Genomic DNA, 23,305 nt, shown 5'->3' with positions numbered 1-23,305 from the left:
CAAAAGACCAAAAAAGTGAGAAAAAAAATATTTTAAGAAAACGCATTCCACTAGAAGGTTTTAAAAAAGTACAGGCTGTTGTAACGGATGATCACGGGATGTTATGGTTTAGGTTTCCGTATAGGCCAGTTTAAGTTCCGTCTTTCTATCGATATATACATATTTGAAAAGTATATGTTCCTTTTCCCGTCTAAAAAACCCGTTTTATTCTAAAAACATAAATCACAATTTCCGCGGTTGAAAGATCACCTACACAATTGTTATCATTTAACATCTACTGCTTTCGCTGTGTGTATACATAACAGATCATGTAGTCACAATTATAAGACTTTTCAGAGTTTGTCAATGAGTTAAAGATATGGATCAGATACAGGTAAGCCAGACTCTGTATGTATTCGTAAGTCAAATTAGGGACCTAACAAATAAAGATGTGAGTGATATCACATATTAATTTGGATTAGGAGTTAATTCGATTAAAAACAAACGTTTGAAGCTTTATTTGTCTTTCTCGTGCCATTACTCATACATTGGTTACAATAATATGTGGACCTCTTCTTACTACAGTATTATGACATGTAGTTTTGATTGCACTAAAACCAGGGTGTAGTAATCATACCAATAATTTCATCGAATAGAAATAAAGACAACAGTAGTATACACCGCTGTTCAATAGTCATAAATCGATTAAGCGAAAACAAATCCAGGTCACAAACCAAAGCCGAGTGAAATGCATCAACTATAAGAGAAAAACAGTGGAATAATAGAAACATTGTTCTGAAACAAACAAAAACTACATTGAAACGGACTATTTGGTATTAACTGCCATATTTCTGTCTTGGTACAGGATATTTCAAGAAAAATGGTGGGTTGAACCTCGTTTATGACCAGCCAAACCTCTCGATTATATTGCAGTGTTAAAACTACCTATAAAATGAGAACATTACGTGACAGAATTACAGTACTGTAACAGATAAACGCAAGAAGACACACGACAGCGAAATACATAAATAAATAATGTAACATTTCATTACAACATGTTAACTATAGAATAACAAAGTTCACCTCGCTGCTGTGTTTATTCATTTTTTATTAGCAAGTAAAACAAGTGGAATCCGTTATAAAAAAAACTAGAATTTTCCTCACTCATTTTGGACTGGTTTTCAAGTGTAGGTTCCTCATTAGAAACCACATTCGGTAGTGTTTATAATCTTAATGTCATCTCTTGATATTTGGAGAATTGGATGTTTATGACAAACCTTGTATTGCTTCCATTGAAATTATTTGAAAATTTAAATAGACTAGTATCTACGGAAGCGTATTATGGCCATCCTTTTTTATCTTATCTTTTTCAAATTGTCCACGTTAATCTTGAAGTTATCATCTTTAATCTTGGAATTGTCAACTTTATCTTGAAATTATCAACTCAAATCTTAGAATTATCAGGAATTATCAACACTTCTCTTGGAATTATCAATTTTAAGTTTGAAAATTTCAACTTTAATCTTGGAATGATCAAACATTAATCTTTGAATAATCAACTTAAACTATGTAATTTCCAACTTAATCTTGGAATTTTTAACTTTAATCTTAAGGGATTTCCAAATCAACATGAATCTTGAAATTATCAACATTAAACTTGGAAATTACAACTTCGATCTGACCACCCTCATTAGTCCGACACTGCTTGTTCATGACTTTCATGAACCTAGTGAATCTCTAAATGTATCAGTCTTGTACTGCAACTCCAGTTTGAAAATAATATTATTTTTTCTACGAAGCATTTCTTATTTTTTTATTTTCAAAGATCAGCTGTTTAGAGTGTAAGCCTATGGAGCAGTCAATTACAAGACTGCAACCTAAACTGAGAACATCGTGGCTTTTGACCCACTGGACTTTCGACTCTGCCAAAAAGTGCACTTCAGCTGTGCTTTACTTTACTTTTTGTTGGTGATTGCTGTTGTAAATATCGATGCACATCTGCCTATTTAGCAATATAATATAAATGCAAGTACTGCATATAAAAAAACAAATGGCTATTGACATAAGCATTCATTTATATGTCTTGCTTATTTTTGTCGTTGAGTTTCTCACATTGACGTTTAACCCACATACTAATCTTATTAATCTTAGTTTATTGGAATTATTATTCTGTCAATAACATGACATGTAAGCTTGTTGCAGTTGTTGGTAATACTAAAACTAAAACGCGACAAAAGAAATGGACCATCATATATCACTTTTGAAAATATTCCATTAAAGCCATTTTTTGATTTACGATCTATTACTTTGAATGATAACCATAAGCCAGTTTCGCTTACTCTGTTGAACTCATTTTTTTTCTTAATAAATAGTCTCTGCGCGTATTTTGATTATAAGATTTGCAGTAAATACAGCAATATAAATAAAGGCAACAGTAGTTTACCGCTGTTCGAAACTCAAAGAAAAAAACAAATCCGGGTTACAAACTAAAACTGAGGGAAACGCATTAAATATAAGAGGAGAACAACGACACAACATTAAAATGTAACACACACACACAAAAACGAATTAAGCATTAGACAAAATCCGATGAGAATAACAAATGTAACATCAAAGCTAAATACATGAGGAAGAAAAATTTAGAAACACCCATTGAATACGATTATTTAGGTTTTATGTTATGTCTTTTGTGTGTAAACTTACTTTATTAGTTTAATGATATTATATTACGAAATTTTAAATAATACAATATTTTAGCACGGATGTTCATGCTTATGTTTCCGTATTAACTATGTTACCCAGTCAAAGGTCCGTGATGTATTCTTTCAATGTATATACAGGAAAAGTAGGTTTGTTGTCCGACTTAAGGGCATACGATACAGTTATAGGGAATGTAATGACGTTGCTAACGTAAAATGTTATTTTCGCGACGTCAAACTCTGACATATCGGGAAAAGATGCATTTTTCGACTGATTTTTATCATTCAAACTGATTTAATTTGAAAACGAGTGCATGGACCCCTATTTTTTAAAACAGCAATTTTTTCATTTTGCAAGGAGATTATGTGACCCAAATTTTATAAAACTGTAAATAGCGCAATTTTTTTAATTTTGATAAACATGCAGCAAAAAATGACGTTTTTTCCTCTATTCATGAACATTTGATAAATATAGAGTTATTTCGGAATAAAAATTGCATAATCTTTAATGATACTTATAAAATACAGAAATAACCGATTATTTAACAAAAACCATTTTGTGTTTATCTTTTAAAACAAAAAAGTTATGTCTTTCTTTCGAAACGGAAAATACGGACACAAATCTGAATTTTGAGCAAATATACAAAATTTCGACCTCATTTTACTCAAAAAGTAGCACATGAAGGTATATTTTTTATTACATATTTGATTTAATGAGGTCAAAAATAGCCTACATGCAAATTTTCATCAACTTGTAAATACAGGTTCAAAACTGTATCGTATGCCCTTAAAAACGTTATAGTTTATTAAATAAAAACCATTTCCGCAGTTGAATGATTACCTTCTAAAACGATCACATTTGATATTTATTCTTCCTCTTATTACGGATAACTTCAATAGATTTTTTATTTGATAGGACCTATTATTCAAGACTTTATTCATAATGTGTTCAGTGCTTGTAATGAAGTTTAGAATTGAGTGGTGTGACTGTGAAAAGCTTTGTACTGCTTAAATCGATAGAAATAGGTTGAAATTATCTGTGTACGACGGTATATCACGTGCTGGTTATACGTCTTTTAAAAGTTGAAAGTCTTAGCCAGAGATCATCAGTTTGCTTGGAGTTTAAACCGATCATAAATTTACGTGTGTGCCATTGCCTTGACGTCGATTCCATAAAATTACATTGAATGCTACTCAAAACCAATAAGTGAAACAGAAAAGTAAGAAATCACGTTCAAGCTTTAGACATTAGGTAAAGTTATGGTAAATGGACTATGTCAAAGAGTTTGATAAAAAATTAGCATACAACTTTGGCTAGTTAAAACACACCTGAAAATCGGGGGGGGGGGGATGCATTCATCGTATTTTCCATTCTGAAATTACACTGATTGATGTTCTTTCAAAACAGGTGAGCATGTGAATAATAGCACATAAGATCGACCATAAACGTAACTACAGTTGCCCAAGCTCTGACTATTAAGATAATAAACATCATCGCTGACTACCAATCCACCAGCAGTGTTCAAAAATGAAAATGAAATTATTGATTTTGCGCGTCGATTGCCTTTTTTTTTTGTATTTTCTTTCCATTATAAAGCTTAAAACAAAAATTTAAATCCAATGTGGTATAGATACGTAAGTGTCATAAATGCTGTTTGTGCGTGGTGTTGTGGTCTTTTAATTGTGCGCTGTATAGCCCAACACCGCCGTCTTCAGCACTCTATGTTTTCTGAAAGGGTTGCCTCACCCTTTACTTCGGAACAATTGTTCTGGTCCCGGAAGTACAGGAAGGATGTTGCAGATTCCTTATCTTGATTTTTCTAGAGGTTGTTTCCTGAAGCCTTTCTCTGGCATAAAGGTGTGGCCGCAAGGCAGCGGAGGTTATGATGCAGAGTTTTCTTCCCCTAGATGGCCTAAAAGTATAGGCAAAAAGATAACTCTGAAGTTGAAGGAAAAACAACTACAGGAAAAGCTGCTGCAAATGCATTTGCAAAAGGTTATGAAGAAGAAAGCAATAACAACATCCCAGCTTTACGTAATAAAGAAGTAAGACAGAAAACACCAGCACATGAGATCATGCAGACTGACATCAGTGCTCACAAGACCACCCAATGAATACCAGACTAAACCAACTCTCCTCAAGCAGAATCAAAAGATCAAGCTTTACATTAGAGACAAGAGCCTTACGAGGAAAACACCAGGAAGCTCTACCTAAATATATTGAACCTATAGATTTCACAATGAATAACAACCCATGTGAAGATTAACTTTAAAATGTCAACATCCAGACCTCAGTTCCTCTCATTACCACCAAAGATGAATAGACTAGCAATGTTAAGAAAACACAAACAATGAGTATGCTTGAAGAAGATTACCCTTCAGAAACCTGGGTAAGAGTATGTACTGATGGGTCAGCCACAAATGCTACAGCAAAAGAAGGGCTGGCATATACATTAAGTTGCCCAACGGAGATCAACAATCATAGGCAATACCAGCAGGCCTACATTGTTCAAACTACAAAGCTGAAGAAGAAGCATATACTCATGCTGCACACTCCATCAAAAACAAAATCGATAACACAACTGACTGATGCCCTTTCTGTGCTACAAGCTTAGAAGAACTACAAGCTACCTCAACTCCAACAAGCTTTATACAACATAAAAAATCTGACAAAAGTACTTCAGTGGATCCCTTCACACTGTGGAGTTTGGGGTAACGAACAAGTCGATAAATTAGCAGAGTATGGTGCTGAACAACAACAGGAAGAAAATCCAGTCTGCTACACAGAGATTAAGGCTATCATCAAATCTTTATTCAACACTCCACAGCATCAAGACAGTTATCGTCAGCTAACAAAATCTGAACAAACTACCACCTTTGGTGTCCTTGTGGAGAAGTAGAGTAGGATATACCACACCTCTTACAGTCATGCAAGATCCATCAGGCATTGAGAGACAAGATATGGCACTCAGAAACACCACTCAGAGAGACCACTAAATGCCTTACAGAAGACCACCACATTTGTTGAAGAGACTGGTATTCAAGTGTAAAGGCGAACGATAAGAAGTATAAATACGTAAAATTTGTTAGGAGATTTATAAACAAAAGTGGGTGAATCAATAAACATGCATCTATTAAATATAATTTGTTTTTGAAAATTATTTTTGTTTCAGAGCTTTTTGATTCATATGTGAAACGTATTTTACTTCTGCGTTGACATGAATTATTATTGATATGGTCATAATTATAAATCAATTGCTTACAACACTTCACGTTTTTGAAAAAAGAAGGCTTTTCTACCTCAAGAATAGATTACTTTAAATAGGTGTATTTGGTATAACTTTTAAGGGTTTTTAGTCCTCAAGATGATCAGAACTTAGTGTCTTTTTGTTGTTGGGATGTACAAGTACGGCCATGTCTACTACGTGTTTTTGTTACATATGACAATGCCGTTTGTTAAAATAATTGCAATCATTGACAACGGGCACCTTAGTTGCTAGCGATAATTTTCCATATCATTCTACATTGCTAGCGATAATAACTATTATTTAATCAGTTTTGTCTAATTCTTAGCAAACTCAGTGCCCACAGTCACTTATCTCTGTTCCGGCAAAATAGCCACTGCCATTTTAATATTCATTTGTATTAATGTTTTAGAGAAGACTTAACTTAACTGTCAAAATAATAAAAATCCAAATAAATCGCTATTTTGACGCAGCCGGCATAATATCGCCAAGAAGGCTATTTTGCCGCAGTCGGCATAAAAGCGCCAATGGCGTGGCTATTTTGCAGGAGCCGGTACAATAATCCCACAAAATAGCCACTGCCAAAATTATTTTATTTGATTTGATTTAGTTTGTTCAAAAACCGGATTTAACAAGTCCGTTGTTGTTTCTTATTTATGTTTAAGTAGCACTGGATTCTAAGTTACCAGATTCAAGAGTTTTTTTTCAGATTCTGCTTCTTCTTTGTATTATTAGAGTTATTTCCAAACGATGCTTTTTCTGAATAATGTGTTTATCAGTTGATTGAGCTAAACGTCATTTGGTTGAGCTTCCGGAATTCGAGGTAAATTAATAATTGCATTGAATAGCTGAATGACTAATCTGTAATCAGCTGATCTTATATTCTGGATCTCAAATTATTTTCATGAGTTTCCAATACAAATGTGGGTTCGTGATTTAGTGGTTAAGACCGATGGCTACTGTGCTGAAAGTCCTGAGTTCGATTCTGACTTGGGGTTCTGGAAATTTCAGTATACCTGATCAAAAAGGTGATTTTCACCCTCCCACACACTTCTCAGTTCAGGAATATTAGATCGTTTGAAATTTATTTTTTCAGAAATGAAAATAAAGGTTGTAGAGTCGGTCGGGTTACTGGAACCACACATATATTTTTATTTGGCCTGATGATATTTTCATCTTTTTTTATATTTATAATTTAACCTGGCTAGGTAATTCTTCTAACCATGGGTTATTATTGTTGGGTGCCAATGTAACATGAGAGCACGAATTCCATTACAAAATTGCTTGTCTCCACCGGGACTCGAACCCGGTACCTCTGTGTTACTAGGCAGCGCGCTAACCGACTGAGCTAAAGAAGTACTTCCTTAGCTCAACCGCTTACAGTTGACTAAGTATCTACTAAGTTTTTCTAAGGGAAGCACTCCCGTCACAATATCTTTCCGATGCTGTAGTAAACGTGCGTTGGTATTTTGTCATACCTTTCCATAACCCGAATAATCCAGTCGTTATATAACGCTCCCTATCGATCACTACATTAACCTCAAAAGGTGGAGAGAATCGGAGACGGTAAGGCTTGAATTATTTGAGTTAATCTTTCCGATGATGTAGTCAACAAGCGTTTTAAATCTAGGCATTTTTGCATTGAAGCGTCTATATGATTCGGAATCAAGGAAAACAAACATAATATAATGCCTTGCCACACGATATGAAAAATCTGAAGCATTTTTCAACCCACTCAGTGCACCTTGATCATGTTGATTGGCTTTGTCTTTTACCTCTGTTCCTGTTTAAAGGATAAAATGTTTGAGTAAAAATGGTCTGAATCGTGCTTTGAAATCAATCTACTTCGTCTTCGACTTCGACTTCAAACAGGTTGGGCACAAGTCAGAAAATGTTGGACACGTGAATTCCCTGCTTTCAGGGAACCTCCCTGATTTCTGGTGTAAACAAGACCAGTTTAAATGTGTTTTTATTTTTCAATTTATGGCATGAAATTTACAAAAGGGCACACGTTATAACTGCATCAGTTGAATAAATACTCAAAGTATTATAGGAACAACAAAACATGAATAAGTAAAGCCTTGTTTTTTCTACAACTCGAAAAACATACAAATCTTTTGCTAAGAATTATTGACCAAACTGCATGACCAAGGTGTAACTGAACATAACTGAAATATGTTCATTTCTATTGAAAATTTTCATTCATCGAATTTTAATTCCCAAGTCATTAACATATCTTTTTGTTATCTTATAATTGATGATCAAGGTATGAATTGGTGAACATAGGAATTGTTTTGTTGTGAGTTAAAATTAGACTTGAAATACTTGCTTTCATTAAACATTGTTATCACATGAAGAATGTGTGCTTTTGTAGATTTCATACCATAAAATGAATAGGAAAAAAGGAGGTCCCTGTATACTGTTTTAACACCAGAAAACTGGGGTGTTATGTACACTAAATACAGGGAATACCCCACTTTTCTTGACCAATTGGTGGATTATACATGTACCTCAATTGACAAATAATCCACCAATTGACATATATTGGTATAGACCAATTGATGTACATGTTTTATGCAAGTTTTTTTGTAATAAAATGCTAGTGTGAGATACAGGAGCATCATTTTGCAACTTGTAACCCATTTTATGTCCATTTTTGAGTCCTCCAATAGTTTCAGTTTTGTCAAAGCCTGCTGCATCTCTTGAGAATGCATGTGTACAACAATTCTTTTGTTGAAACATCTGTACTATTGACCATGATTGACTTTTAATAATGAAAGTCAAGTATTAACAAAGAGCTCCATTCACCTGTGGAGTAATACTCATAATCACATGACTGCAGACCATATTGATGTCGTCAATTGAGGTAAAATCCACCAATTGGTGGTTATTCCTGACCTGCTTCTCTGACTTCTGTGGTACCAAGACCAGAGTTTTAACTATAATGGGTACTTTGGGGGCCTCGGTTGGTCAAAGTTGTTCCCCACTTTTACCTGCAGATCAATCTTCTGATCTCTCTGGTTTGTCTCTTTCCGACAAATAGCTTGATGGTTTTCTCCGAGTACGGCTTCCTCCACCGTAATAACAGACTTACCGGTGTCCTAGCACTCCCTTTGTGTTGGGTGGAATTGATTGTCCTTGTAGAAATAATTGTCATAAATATTTGTTAGTGACACATCTCCATTCATCCATTAATCTTGATAAGGAGTATACATGTACATGGATGCCACTGTACCCTCACAGCTTTCAAGGGGTTCTTTGGATATAGGAGGCATTTTTCAGTACAAACATACCATGCATACATATATTCAAGACTTTGCCACATGCACATTTATCCATAGGAAGATATACCGTTGAAAAGCGACAATTACAGATTTGTTTTGTAATTTTTATAATCAATACATTTTTGTTTCTTTATTTTTTCACTTTCATTGTGATAACTTATATAAAATGATAGATATGTACTGCTCATGATGAATTTTGTAAGTACAAAAATGTATGAGATATGTTTTAGTATCCATCAGATTATTGTTTATTCATGTTATTTCTAACTGCTGTTTAAGCTTAGAATTCTTGACTAATTAAGCCGTAAACTAAAATTATGAAGATTCACCTTCCTCAAAAGTCAAAATCTAGGACAAGATTCTTTATATATCAGGAAATCAGGAATATAGATATATAGTCACAATTTTGGAAGAAAAAACTTACATATATCATGTATATCTGTATATTTGATAAATGAAGGGAAAAGTCACAAATTTGGTGGAAAATAAGTTATAATTATTGACCAAGTAAGTCGATATATGTCATTAAATCTGCACAGCACGAGATGACCAAATAACTTGAACAACGTAGGAGTTCGGGTTATTGGGTCATCTCGTGCTGTGCAGATTAAATGACATATACCGATTTGATTGTCCAATAACTGTTTTAACACATGATGCAATCAATTTACGTGAACGTTTTAGAAATGTGGACGTTATTCTACAATTCACGGATCCTAGGAAAGTTTCTTGTAGGGTAAAGAAAGGGGGAAATACAACTTTGGTAAGTTTTAAATTAATCTTTTTCTTATATTTAAACTCATTCTAAAATAGCGATTTAATGGTTTATGTTTTTTTTTATCGTTTCTGTTAAATTTATTCCCAATTTTTATTTAAGATTAAGACTTTAATAAATTGTATACGATCAAATCGTCGTATGAACATTAAAAAAAAGTAACTGCAAGGGTTATTGAGTTTAAATTAGATTAATTGCTTTTGAATTTCTTTCCCTCTCTGATATTCTTAAAAGAACCGAGGAAGATGTTGTATTCCATAAATTAAAAATTAAAAATGTTAAATAAACAGAAAATATGTTTCTCTTTACTTTTTAAGACACGTCCATCTAAATGAAGTCTGATTGATCTTCAGCTAATCACCCTGTTTTTAAACAAGCTTAAATATGGTCCTCATTAAATTGGATCCAAAAATAGTACCTTTATAGGAATAAATATTCAAAAGTCGTTATAAATTCCATTGAGTCTGAACCTAATCCAAATCAGATTTCTTTTATTCAGATATTCTTAGATATATTTCTTTTTGGCAGAAATTACCAAAAATTGTTTTAACTATCTTTCTAACTTTAAAACACTAATTTAGATTTACGTTGTACACAAAATATAATAAAATAGTTTATGTCCCAGCTTAGATAAAAAAATAAATGAATGAGAAACTTTCTTTTTCCTATTTTGAAACTACAATGTTTGTACAAAGTTGAACTTTGTCAAAATTTCAAGGCAGATGCGGATTTGTGGGTTGGGGCGAACAGGTCGTTAACCCTTGGATTGGACATAGTATCGTGTTATAGCTTAAAATCGTCAATATAGTCTTTAGTCTTGCTACACTCTGTGATTTTTTTTTTTAATTTGATAGAATAACGCCCTGTGATTTTTTTTTTTTAATTTGATAGAATAACGCCCTGTGATTTTTTTTTTTAATTTGATAGAGTAACGCCCCTTTCAAAATCCAGGAACCGCCCCTAAAGGTAAAAATAGATTTGAACTGTGCAGAGGTAGTTAATGCACACCTTTGCTGTGCATTATCCAGATTATAGCACAGTAAGAACAAAGGGATTTTACTCTTGTCATGTGTTAATGTCAATGTTAAGGCAAAACACTCTAAATGTATAATCATGATAATTAAAAGAAAACTCCTACTCCTACAATATGTTATACTGTACCAGGCTTACAATTTTTAACATCAGACACACATTTAATCTAAGCTGAAGTTAAAGAGCATTGATAGCTTCAAAAATTTGAAAAGGTTTTTGCCAAATACATGCAGCTTTAAAGGTAATCAACTATACAAGATATAACTGAAACTTTGGACAAATACATGATTATACATTGTACATGTATGAATAATACAGGAAACCATTCATTTTCTGTAACTAAAATAAGCATTATAAGGAAGTAAGAATATAGGAAAGTGGTATTTCAACATTTATTGCAATTGAAAACACTCTTCATTGTACTTTAATAAATTGCATACAATCAAATCGTCGTGTGAACATTAAAAAAAAGTATCTGCAAGGGTTACAAACATGACAAACTGAATTGTGTTTAACCAATTAATTGGCTTCAATATATATATATACTATCAACATTTCCTTTAAACCATCATGACCATTGACTATCTGAACAAGCTTAAAACAATTAAAAAGCACATATATATTAATTTTATTATTTTGAAATATAGTTGATTTGATTTATACCCTGTACCAATAAAAGTTCCTTTTTAATTTTAAGAAAAAATATAAGAACTGATCACGAATACTATTAAATATTTGTAACATTTTAATGAAATCCTTATAAATCTTTAAAAAAAAAAATTTTAAAATTAGATACACCACTTCACTGATCCTTTGACCATTGACCTCTGTGTTAAATTCTATTGACCCTTAGGATCATTTAAGTGCTTTAGATGGTACTTGAAAAACAATTTTGAGATTCATCATGTGTTTAAAATAATTTTTTTAGATGATGGAAAATTCTGAGGAAAGCAAGCTCTTACCAGATGGAAATATAGCATCGTGTGACCAGTCTATGGCATCTGCTGAGATACACTGGAGTAGCCATTCTGAATACATACCACAAAGTCAAAGTAGTATTATAATAGAGGAAGACAAAAACCAACAAAAAGTAGGGTAGGTATTGTAATAATTAATAACAGGTCTTTTGAGGAGGATGGATGGCTGTCAATTTTTTTCTTTAAAAGACTGTCAGTCAAAAAAGATGATATATATGTTACATTGTGAAATTAGACAAAGACGCTCAACAACATATGATATCTAAAGATGTCTGATGAATAACTTTATAACAATAGAAGATATGCTTTAAAATTCCCTGCCTGAATATTGATAATTTCCAAACTTTTAAAACAAACACGACAGAAAATTTGGAAGTGACTATTTACTCTACAAATGGACCCAAAAAAGGAAGAAAAAAAGAATGGTGACTACCCTGTGAAAGACACATGTACAGTGTTAGGATTATTTACTTCTTTACATTGTATCTTGGCAATTCAATCCTTTCATGGTGGCAGGCTATCTTAGATTGTCAAAATGGTATGATGGAATAAATAAGATGTTCAATGTAATCAATTTAGAAATATGATAATATTATAATCACCATGTTTTTTGCCACAACATATATAATGGCAAATTTTCTAAAAGCTGCTTTGTAGTGTCAGTACTTATTATGAATTCGCTCTTTCAGAATGTAGTGCATTCTGGGTAATATTTTTGAAAGCGTACACAAAAACGTTGTGATTGGTTTAAAACGTTCTAAACAATTGAAATTCAACCAATGACATAATGTTATTTTCAATTTGGTGTATGAACAATTGAATTACCCATAGTCCTTTAGATTCTGAAAAGGCGAATTCAAGTTTCCTATTATTTTCTTTTATCAACAACAAACAACAACACCAGACATTTACATGTTTATATGTGATGTAAATGTCTGGTGTTGTTGTTTAACAATAACATTTCCCATCAATTCAATAGGGGTAAATAGTCTCCTACAAACATTTAAGCAACTTATCTGTATTTCAAGTTAAGGATATTTTTAGTAACAATATCTAGATATACCCTTTAAAAAGCTGTTATTACTTGTATTACAGAAATTGTCCAAGTTTGATGCATCTGTTGAAAGGCAACATAGGAACAGGTATATTAGCCATGCCATCTGCAATCAAAAATGCTGGATTATGGGTAAGATTTTATCCAGATCAGATAGGTAAAAGCAGAATGTCAAATAAGAAATGAGTCACAGATGATGATGATGTATGGGTGTTTAGAGTCCGACTATCCTGTCTGGATATCGCGGACTGTAGCAACCTATTCTATAGACTGGAGTCTGTCGGTCTTTTTGCCTTCATTTACTCCGACTGCGTTGGTGTTGCTGGTACGGAGTATCAGGTCGTGCTGCTTGTATGGCTGATTGTATTACCTCTTTGGATTGTTCAGTGTAGACAGGCGATGTGTGCTGTGGTGTGCGCAGTAGGTCTGGGTGGTCGATGTCAAACCCATCTTCATAGTCGATCCTACTGCGCTTGCCTCTGTCTTTGGTGGAGGTGTAAAATACCAGGCGGTGGCAGGCCTTGTTGGGGTTGTAGGGACTGGTGACAATATCCCTATTGACTACAACCCCAACTGGTTCCCCTTTGTACTTAGTTGGTGTTAGTACATGTCCAACTACGCTGTCTCTTGCCTCTGTTTGTGTGTTGGTAGTTTGTTGGACTTCGTCAGCAGGTATCACGGCTGTTTTTGTTGCCTTCCACTGGTCAAAGCGCTTTTTCGTCTCTTCTCCTGGATCACAGATCAAGTTTGCGGTTAGTTATGAATGACTTCATTTCATGACATAACAGGATCATCCAATCACTGCACTGTCATTGAAATTTATGTCATCATACTTGTTTAGCATATTTTGTATTAAAACTTTGTACAACACCTTTGAGCATGATTAATGACATTCTTCTTGCATTGTTCATGACTTAGCTGTATAAAATGTACATGGAAGTACAATGAATGATACTAGAATGTAGGACAACATTACTTCTATGTCAGCAGAAAGCCAGATTAATTATTTCAATTTTTCTGTCTGTAATACAACCATTATTTGATACAGTATTATGTAGCATTGTTTTCCTTATACATTGTACCTGTGTTTTGCAGGTGGGAGAGGATGTTGATAAAATTATTTAGAGGAATGTTTTTTTCTTCTGTTGAGTAGTTAATACTTTAGTTTAACAACTACACTTGTTAATGTGCTTTGACAAGTAAAGAATCACCGAGTCTTTAAGTTATATTTCAATATGTTTATTCTTTAAAGACATTGCAGGGAGATCCTAGATAATCTCTGTTAAATGCATTTACAATGTTTGGGTGATTAAGAGATTGATTTATTTAGAGACACTTTGGGATCATTTGAGGATTTTGTGTTGGTTGGTTGAGGTCTCATTAATGTTCCCTTTACATCTTTCATTCATATTTATATATAACCTTTACTGAATATATAAAAGGGAAGATGTGGTATGAATGCGTATAAGACAACTCTTAACAAGAGACCAAATGACACAGGAATTAACAGCTATAGGTCACCAAACGGCCTTCAACATTGAGCATAGCCCATACTGCATAGTCAGCTATAAAAGGCCTCGAAATCACAAATGTAACAATTAAAACAAAAAAACAAGCGACCTAATTAATGTAAAAATGTAGTTCACTGTTATTGACTACAGCCTCTCACACAAAGATAAGAAGATATTATTATAAAATTTAAAGTAGTATAAATCATGATTCTCCAAACATATAGCTAATTACCTTATTTCATGATTTTTTTTATCTTAGGTTGGAACCATTGGTATATTGGCCATTGGAGGGATTGCTATTTACTGTATGCATATGCTACTTAATTGTTGTAACATTCTTTGCAAAAGGTAAATCAGCTTAGAACACATCAGTGTAAATCTACTGTTAACTCTAAATAGAAGGAATAATATCATAAGAATGGTTAAATCTGTGTACAAGTCTGGTATCATAAAAAACAGCAGTTTGAAGTGCAACTACTGTTAATTCTTTGTACAAGTCAGATATCATAAAAAAACAGCAATTTGAAGTGCAACTACTGTTAATTCTGTGCACAAGTCAGATATCATAAAAGACAGCAGTTTGAAGTGCAACTACTGTTAATTCTTTGTACATGTAAGGTATCATAAAAGACAGCAGTTTGAAGTGCAACTACTGTTAATTCTTTGTACAAGTCCAATATCATAAAAGACAGCAGTTTGAAGTGCAACTACTGTTAATTCTTTGTACAAGTCGGGTATCATAAAAACAAACCCAGCAGTTTGAAGTGCAACTACTGTTAGTTCTGTGTACAAGTCAGATATCATATAAAAAAACCAGCAGTTTGAGGTGCAAGTCAGGTATCATAAAAGACAGCAGTTTGAGGTACAACTACAGTTAATTCTTTGTAAAAGTCAGGTATCATAAAAAAAACTGCTGTTTGAAGTGCAACTACTGTTATTCTATGTACGAGTCAGATATCATAAAATAAAACCAGCAGTTTGAGGTACTAATTCTATGTACAAGTCAGGTATCATAAAAGACCATATTTAAGGTACAAACACTGTTAATTCTGTGTACAGGTATGGTATCATAAAAGACAGCAGTTCTAGGTACACATAGTGTTAATTTTGTAGAACAATGTTAAATGGTACACCAATAACTTGATGTAGTTGGTATTAATATATTTACAAGTTGTGTATTTTAATAATTTTATTGCAGAGTTAATAAACCTACTTTAGATTATGCAAGTATACTAGAAACAGCTTTACAAACTGGACCAGAAAGACTAAGACGATGGTCAAGTGTAGGAAGGTAAACTTCTAATTACATGTATCATAGTTTATGTATATATTATATATAAACAATTGTCAAGAGTTTCTGTATAAATACATAAATATCAGAATTTTTGCAAGGTATTAATTATTATATGTTATATTGGGCTTACACATTTTCAGTTATATGAAGAAAAAATAACGTATCAAAATATTTTTTTGGGAAAGCTGTTTATTTTTTATTTTTTATTTAGATACATGTTGTGTATAAAGTACGTCAAAGGTATTTTATCTGTCGGTCCTTATCTTATTGTTTCATATATATTCAAAAAATTATTATATGTTTGTGTCTGAAAGATTTTATGTTACATTTTACTGTATAGGCCATCATTTGATGTGGTTCAGGCATTAATTTCCTTTTGGAGGATACTGTTTTGCTTACACTTCACAAAATCAAAATGAGTAGTTTCTACTTTTAATGATTACATATATGATGACAAAACCTTCTAGGAATCTTGTTTACCTTGTTTTTTTCTTTTTCAGAATGGTGGTCAATATATTTTTAGTGATGACACAGATAGGATTCTGTTGTGTTTACCTTGTATTTATAGCGCAAAATGTTAAACAGGTATTGTACACATTTTTGATTATTAGGGCCCAGGATTTTCTCACTGTATATGTGTTAAAGATCCATTGGTGGCCTTGAGCTGTTTTCTGCTCTTTGGTTGGTTGTTGTCTCTTTGACACACCCCTGTTTCCATTCTCAATAAGTATTTTTGCCTCTTTTTTTTTTAAACATTTTTATTTATGAATGATACCTGTATTGGTCTTGATTAAAAAGTAAAATAACAAAAATACTGAAATCCCAAGGAAAATTTAGAAAGTCCCTTAATAAGTTGCACAATCAAAACAGTCTAACACATCAAACAAATGGAAAACAACTGTCATATTCTTGACTTAGTACTGGAATTTCCTGATAGGAAACTAATGGATAAAACCTGGTTTTATAGCTAGCTAACCCTTTCACAAAGGACAACTTCTTTCTCATGGTTTCCCTGTGATTGTCCGGGGTACACATCAATTGCATATGAACACTCATAAAATATACATTAAGCAAATGGACTGAAGTTAATGGACTGAAGTTGAGAAAATTGATGTTGTACATACACATATAGCTGGTGAATTGAAATATTGGTAAACATTTATCCGTATGGACTTTGCTAGTATCAAAGTTTTTATACATATTCTTAGTAGAAGTATTTGTTCGTTAAAGCATATATTTTGAAAATGCAGTTCTGTTTGACAAAATTCAAGAAACATCTGTGCATCGTTTTATATGGAAATTGATACTCAATTAGCATTTTAAAATGATACTTGGTTACTCTTAGTTGATAGAAAATTGAGCCTTCAACTTGATATCATTTTAAACCAAATACTTAATCACAATGAATTTGTATTTAGGGTGGTAAAGGGTTATTTTTGTGCATTATGTTTTGTCATTTTTATTTCATGTGCAACCGTAAAAAAGGTTCGTTATTCACTGTGTTTAGTGAAATCGGTAAAAAGATCAACGTGCAAGACATTTTTAATTGTCCATCCATGGTGAAATGGCAATTTTATTTCGCTTTCTTCCGTGCAGATACCCCCCTTCACGCCCCTCTGTATTTATTTCAGGTGATAGATTCTTTCCATAAAGGAGGTCCACCTGTGTTTGTCTATATAGTTATAACCACTGCACTGATTATACCATACACGTTTGTACGAGATCTGAAGAACCTGGCACCATTTTCTACATTTGCCAATTTACTTAACTTTGTTGGTCTCATCATCATATTTCAAGACTTATTTCAAGGACTACCTAATCCAGACAAAAGACCAGCTTACAAATCTTTAGATAAGCTACCACTGTATTTTGGAACAGCTATTTATGCATTTGAAGGAATTGGCTTGGTATGTATAGTAAATTGTTGACAGTGTGAAAAAGTTGCATTAGTAAGCTTCCTGTGGAAAAAAAACTACCAGGAGAATATAGTCATTGCTTTGTCAATCTGTCTGTCCTGTGTATTTTAAACACATTTTTACCAGAGTGTACTGGATAATTTGAGTTTTCTTGCTAAGTTTGAGAAAAAACCTTTTCAAGTTGGAAGACATATAAGGAAGGAGCTAAATGATTTTGGGGTCAATAGGTCAAATTTCAAGAATACGGTTGCTAGTGATAGCTGTATGTTATCTGAAATTCTTCAATATTTTGGTCACTAAATGAGATCTATTAAATATGGCTTTAAATTCTTAACAAATTTGTTTATTGAACAAGTCCTTTCAGACCTACAGGGCTAGCCAGGGTCATTGGAACCCTTGCCTAGTTTGTTTTAAGAAATTTTCAGACTTTAATATTTCTTCAATGAATCTATGGTTTGTCTTTATATTGTACCTGGAGACTTTAGATGTGTCAGCAATGGCATAAACAACATTGTTTAAGATCGAAACTGTAGATTTCATTTTGGTAAATTATTCTTTTAAATGCTTTCTTAATTGTAACTATTTCCTGAAATAACTTCCTGCTACAATACATCCAAAGTGATCTTCACCAATTAAATTTCCTTTCTACAGGTAATGCCAATACAAAATAAAATGAGATACCCACATGACTTTGGTGGTCATTCAGGCGTATTAAACCTAGGAATGGTTATAGTCACATGTTTATATACAGCTACTGGTTTTTATGGTTACCTAAAGTTTGGTGATGATTCATTAGGAAGTGTCACTCTCAATCTACCTGCAAAAAATTGGTAAGCATCTGGTATTTAACCACAAACTTAGATACTGTAGATTCATTATCATTCGTTGGATACAAATTGTCTTGGATTTCAAGGGTACAGGTGAACCATGAATACAAATATTCAACGAATTACAAATTTACCAAAATGAAATCTGTCCGTTATACATCTGTTGGAGGTCTGGCAGATAAATTCACCAACGGACGTTAAACGGATAAAACGGATGTTGAACGAATGTGAACTGACTTCTACCAGATGTATTAGGGATAAAACGGATGATGAACGAATCTGAAACGGATAAATGCTAATGAAAAAATTTGCATAAGAAATGTCAATTAGATTTTTTAAGGTTCATGAATTATTATTATTCATAATTGATCTTAGAGTAAGGGCACATCTTCACAATCAAGCAGCTCTTATTCAGGCCAGCTACTGCTCTTTGGCAGCATTTTGAAGAACAAACCAAAACCAGTTACACAGAAACATTTTTGAATATTTATGCGATTTACATGTATTATTATTGTCACCTCTAATTTTTCCGTATATCTTGTTCATCTGTTTTATCCGGTAAGCTTCTGTTAGGTGTCCCTTTTATGCGGTTCTCGTCCGTTGGATGTACGTTTGACATCAGTTCTGTCAGTAACGTTTCCGTTTCTTGTACGTTGCATATTGGGTGTTTGTCCGTTATGCATTTGTTACGCATCAGTTTTATTTGGTCAGTACATCAACGGACTCCCAATTGATGTCAATTTTGTCAATGGACAACTTTTATTTTCATCTGTTAGGTGTCCCTTTATGCTATCCGGTAAGTTGTGACCGAGGCTTAAGACATTGTCTTATGTTTGATATTCAAATACGCTTTTAGTTAATATGCTTTAATTACAAGAAGCACTTTCTTGCAAAAAAAAAGTGATTAAATTTCTAATATATATTTTGTTTGTTTTACAGGTTATATATATCAGTAAACCTGTTATTTGCTTTGTCTATGTTTATAACCTATGGATTACAGTTTTATGTACCTATAAAAATCACATGGCCATGGATTTCTAGTAAAATTACATCCAGAAGATGGCTGAATTGGTCAGAATATGTATACAGAACTATTTTAGTTTTAATCACATGTAAGTTCAATTACATCAAATAACTTAAAAAATCCTGAAGAAAAAAAATATGCAAAAGTATTGTTATGTATCTATCAGTATGTACATGTAACTATATAGCTAAGCATTTGGATTAAAACTTTCCTTTGGATGGAATATTGACTCTGTTTACCCTTACTTAACTTCTTGATATAAACATTTAACAAAGTCTGGGGTGGGTTAAAAGTTCTACAACTATTGCCTTTTATTTTCTATTTTTAACCTTTTCTTTGATTTATCTTCACCACTGGAATCACAGTTTAATGTTTATTATTTCATTAAGAAGTGTTCTAAGTATACACTTATAAATGTTATGGGATAGCCTGTTTTCAAGAACAGATCAAATGGAGATGAGAATAAAAATTGTTTCTAATTTTACCTTGTCTGTACACGTATTATGAATTTTTTACTTAAATTGTAGAAAATATATTTGAATTTTATGGTAAGTTGAGGAGTTCTTAACATGAGTATGAGGAGAGTTTCAATTTCCTCATTCCAATATCAATGCTTTTCAGTAAGATGCACAAGCTCATTTCAGATACAAGCTCATTTTTCCTACCTCACAGAAGTTTAAGCTGCAAACCTACCTCATTCTTCACCAAAATTTACTGTTTACCATTTAATTTTGTTCCATGAATTTTTAATTCCAAATTGTTGAGTTGAAACTCATTTTTAACCGATCCAAATCAGCACTCATACTTGTTATGTATATGTCATTGAAATGGTTTAATTTTTACATACATGTATATTTATCTTCAAGAGTACGGTAAGTTTCACCTGTTACCCTTTAAGTGTCTGCAGGTCAAGAAATAGGAAGTAAAGTAGTCAAAATAGATATTTTTGGCATGAGATGGCCCAAGGAGAGCATCCTGCCACCAACTTATTTATACAAAGGCCACCCATCATTATTTTTTAACTTATTATTATTGTCATTTGAAATCATCAGCATCAAGATATAATATATCATTTGTATGTAACTTGCATATTGTTACACTAAAAAGGAAAATTTTACGTTTCCATGAAACGAATGGATCATGTTCAATATTATGATTCTGATAAGGTGATTAACTCTTAAAACCATGTTTGAAATAGTTCCAGCTCACAATTGATAACCATATTAGTATCATTGTTGTTTTTTTTCAGTTGGAATAGCATCAGCAGTGCCACATTTAGAACTTCTGATATCTCTGATTGGTGCTTTTGCCAGTTGTGCTCTTGCACTTATGTTGCCACCTATAATTGAACTATTGACCTTGTCAGTTGAAGATGGACAACTACGGTGGTGGACGGTTATAAAAGACATTATAATTATAGCTTTCGGTTTATTAGGATTTGCTACTGGAACTTTTTCAGCTTTACAAGCCATAATTAAAAATTTTTAACTAAAATATGAGGAGTATGAGTAGTGAAAGACATGATAGACAATACTTCGTTCAAAACATTCCTGATTATAGATCTTTGTGTGACTCAGGTGCACTATGAAATTTCCTGCATAATGTTATTCATTAATACATTTTGTATTCTTTGTATATTGTCATTAACTCTATTCTTCATGATGTGTATTTAGTTATTTTTGTAAAAAAAAAAAATTTCATCAAGTCCAATTCACATCGTTTATAGAAATATCATTTGCTCAATGTTTTTTGATTTCCTGATTTCATTTTTTGTATGTTTAAGGTATCAGAGTAAAGTAAACTTGAATTTTGGTTAAGTTGTCATCTATTAGATTTAATTTTTTTATTCTATCCACTCTCTGATATAGAGTATATAGTATTGTATTTTAAGAAAATTGCAGCCAGCAATTTTTATACGACCGCAAAATTTGAAAAAATTTTCGTCGTATATTGCTATCACGTTGGCGTCGTCGTCGTCGTCGTCGTCGTGCGAATACTTTTAGTTTTCACACCCTAACTTTAGTAAAAGTGAATGGAAATCTATGAAATTTTAACACAAGGTTTATGACCACAAAAGGAAGGTTGGTATTGATTTTGGGAGTTTTGGTCCCAACATTTTAGGAATTAGGGGCCAAAAAGGGCCCAAATAAGCATTTTCTTGGTTTTCGCACTATAACTTTAGTTTAAGTTAATAGAAATCTATGAAATTTTGACACAAGGTTTATGACCACAAAAGAACGGTTGGGATTGATTTTGGGAGTTTAGGTTTCAACAGTTTAGGAATTAGGGGCCAAAAAAGGGCCCAAATAAGCATTATTCTTGGTTTTCGCACAATAACTTTAGTTTAAGTAAATAGAAATCAATGAAATTTAAACACAATGTTAATGACTACAAAAGGAAGGTTGGTATTGATTTTGGGAGTTTAGGTCCCAACAGTTTAGGAATTAGGGTCAAAAAGGGACCCAAATAAGCATTTTTCTTGGTTTTCGCACCATAACGTTAGTATAAGTAAATAGAAATCTATGAAATTTAAACACAAGGTTTATGACCATAAAAGGAAGGTTGGTATTGATTTTGTGAGTTTTGGTCCCAACAGAATAAGGGGCCCAAAGGGTCCAAAATTAAACTTTGTTTGATTTCATCAAAATTGAATAATTGGGGTTCTTTGATATGCCGAATCTAACTGTCATGACTGTGTATGTAGATTCTTAACTTTTGGTCCCGTTTTCAAATTGGTCTACATTAAGGTCCAAAGGGTCCAAAATTAAACTTAGTTTGATTTTGACAAAAAATGAATCAGTTAGGTTCTTTGATATGCTGAATCTAAAAATGTACTTAGATTCTTGATTATTGGCCCAGTTTTCAAGTTGGTCCAAATCGGGGTCCAAAATTAAACTTTGTTTGATTTCATCAAAAATTGAATAAATGGGGTTCTTTGATATACCAAATCTAACTGTGTATGTAGATTCTTCATTTTTGGTCCTGTTTTCAAATTGGTCTACACTAAAGTCCAAAGGGTCCAAAATTAAACTTAGTCTGATTTCAACAAAAATTGAAATCTTGGGGTTCTTTGATATGCTGAATCCAAAAATGTACTTAGATTTTTTATTATTGGCCCAGTTTTCAAGTTGGTTCAAATCAGGATCTAAAATTATTATATTAAGTATTGTGCAATAGCAAGTCTTTTCAATTGCACAGTATTGCGCAATGGCAAGAAATATCTAATTGCACAATATTGTGAAATAGCAAATTTTTTTTTAATTAGAGTTATCTTTCTTTGTCCAGAATAGTAAGCAAGAAATATCTAATTGCAAAATATTGTGCAATAGCAAGATTTTTTTTTAATTGGAGTTATCTTTCTTTGTCCAGAATCAACTTAAATCTTTGTTATATACAATATACAATGTATATTCACTTTTTACTACCAACTGATAAATTATAATAAATAACATTCAGTGATAAGCAGTTTTTTTTACATCTTAATATTTTATGATGTATTTAAATGAGTAGTTATTGTTTCAAACTCCATTAGAAATTTTAATTGAGATTAGTTTTGGAATAAGGGAAAGGGGGATGTGATTAAAAAAATTGGGTTCAATTTTTCTCATTTGAAATTTCATAAATAAAAAAGAAAATTTCTTCAAACATTTTTATGCCCCACCTACGATAGTAGAGGGGCATTATGTTT

The 23,305-nt window shown here is 32.6% G+C and overlaps 1 protein-coding gene across 6 annotated transcripts; it reads left to right on the top strand.

Moving 5' to 3' along the window:
- Positions 1–285: 285 nt before the first annotated feature.
- LOC143085545 (neutral amino acid uniporter 4-like) lies at positions 286–21,527 on the top strand. Of its 6 annotated transcripts, none has more exons than XM_076261963.1 (10): positions 286–373; positions 11,943–12,109; positions 13,087–13,177; positions 14,816–14,904; positions 15,755–15,847; positions 16,351–16,435; positions 17,482–17,757; positions 18,418–18,596; positions 19,533–19,705; positions 20,867–21,527. In XM_076261963.1, the coding sequence occupies exons 1-10, from the start codon at positions 359–361 to the stop codon at positions 21,103–21,105; spliced, it is 1,407 nt and encodes a 468-aa protein (XP_076118078.1). In that variant the 5' UTR covers positions 286–358; the 3' UTR covers positions 21,106–21,527. The 6 variants fall into 6 exon arrangements, with proteins under 6 accessions (XP_076118078.1, XP_076118081.1, XP_076118083.1 ...); XM_076261966.1 differs by lacking the exon at positions 286–373 and adding an exon at positions 3,571–3,898; XM_076261968.1 differs by lacking the exon at positions 286–373 and adding an exon at positions 4,035–4,086.
- The last annotated feature ends 1,778 nt before the right edge of the window (positions 21,528–23,305 follow it).

The sequence above is a fragment of the Mytilus galloprovincialis genome, chromosome 8 (assembly GCF_965363235.1).
Source record: "Mytilus galloprovincialis chromosome 8, xbMytGall1.hap1.1, whole genome shotgun sequence".
In the NCBI taxonomy this organism is placed as follows: Eukaryota; Metazoa; Mollusca; class Bivalvia; order Mytilida; family Mytilidae; genus Mytilus; species Mytilus galloprovincialis.
This window is presented reverse-complemented; position numbering and strand designations above follow the sequence as displayed.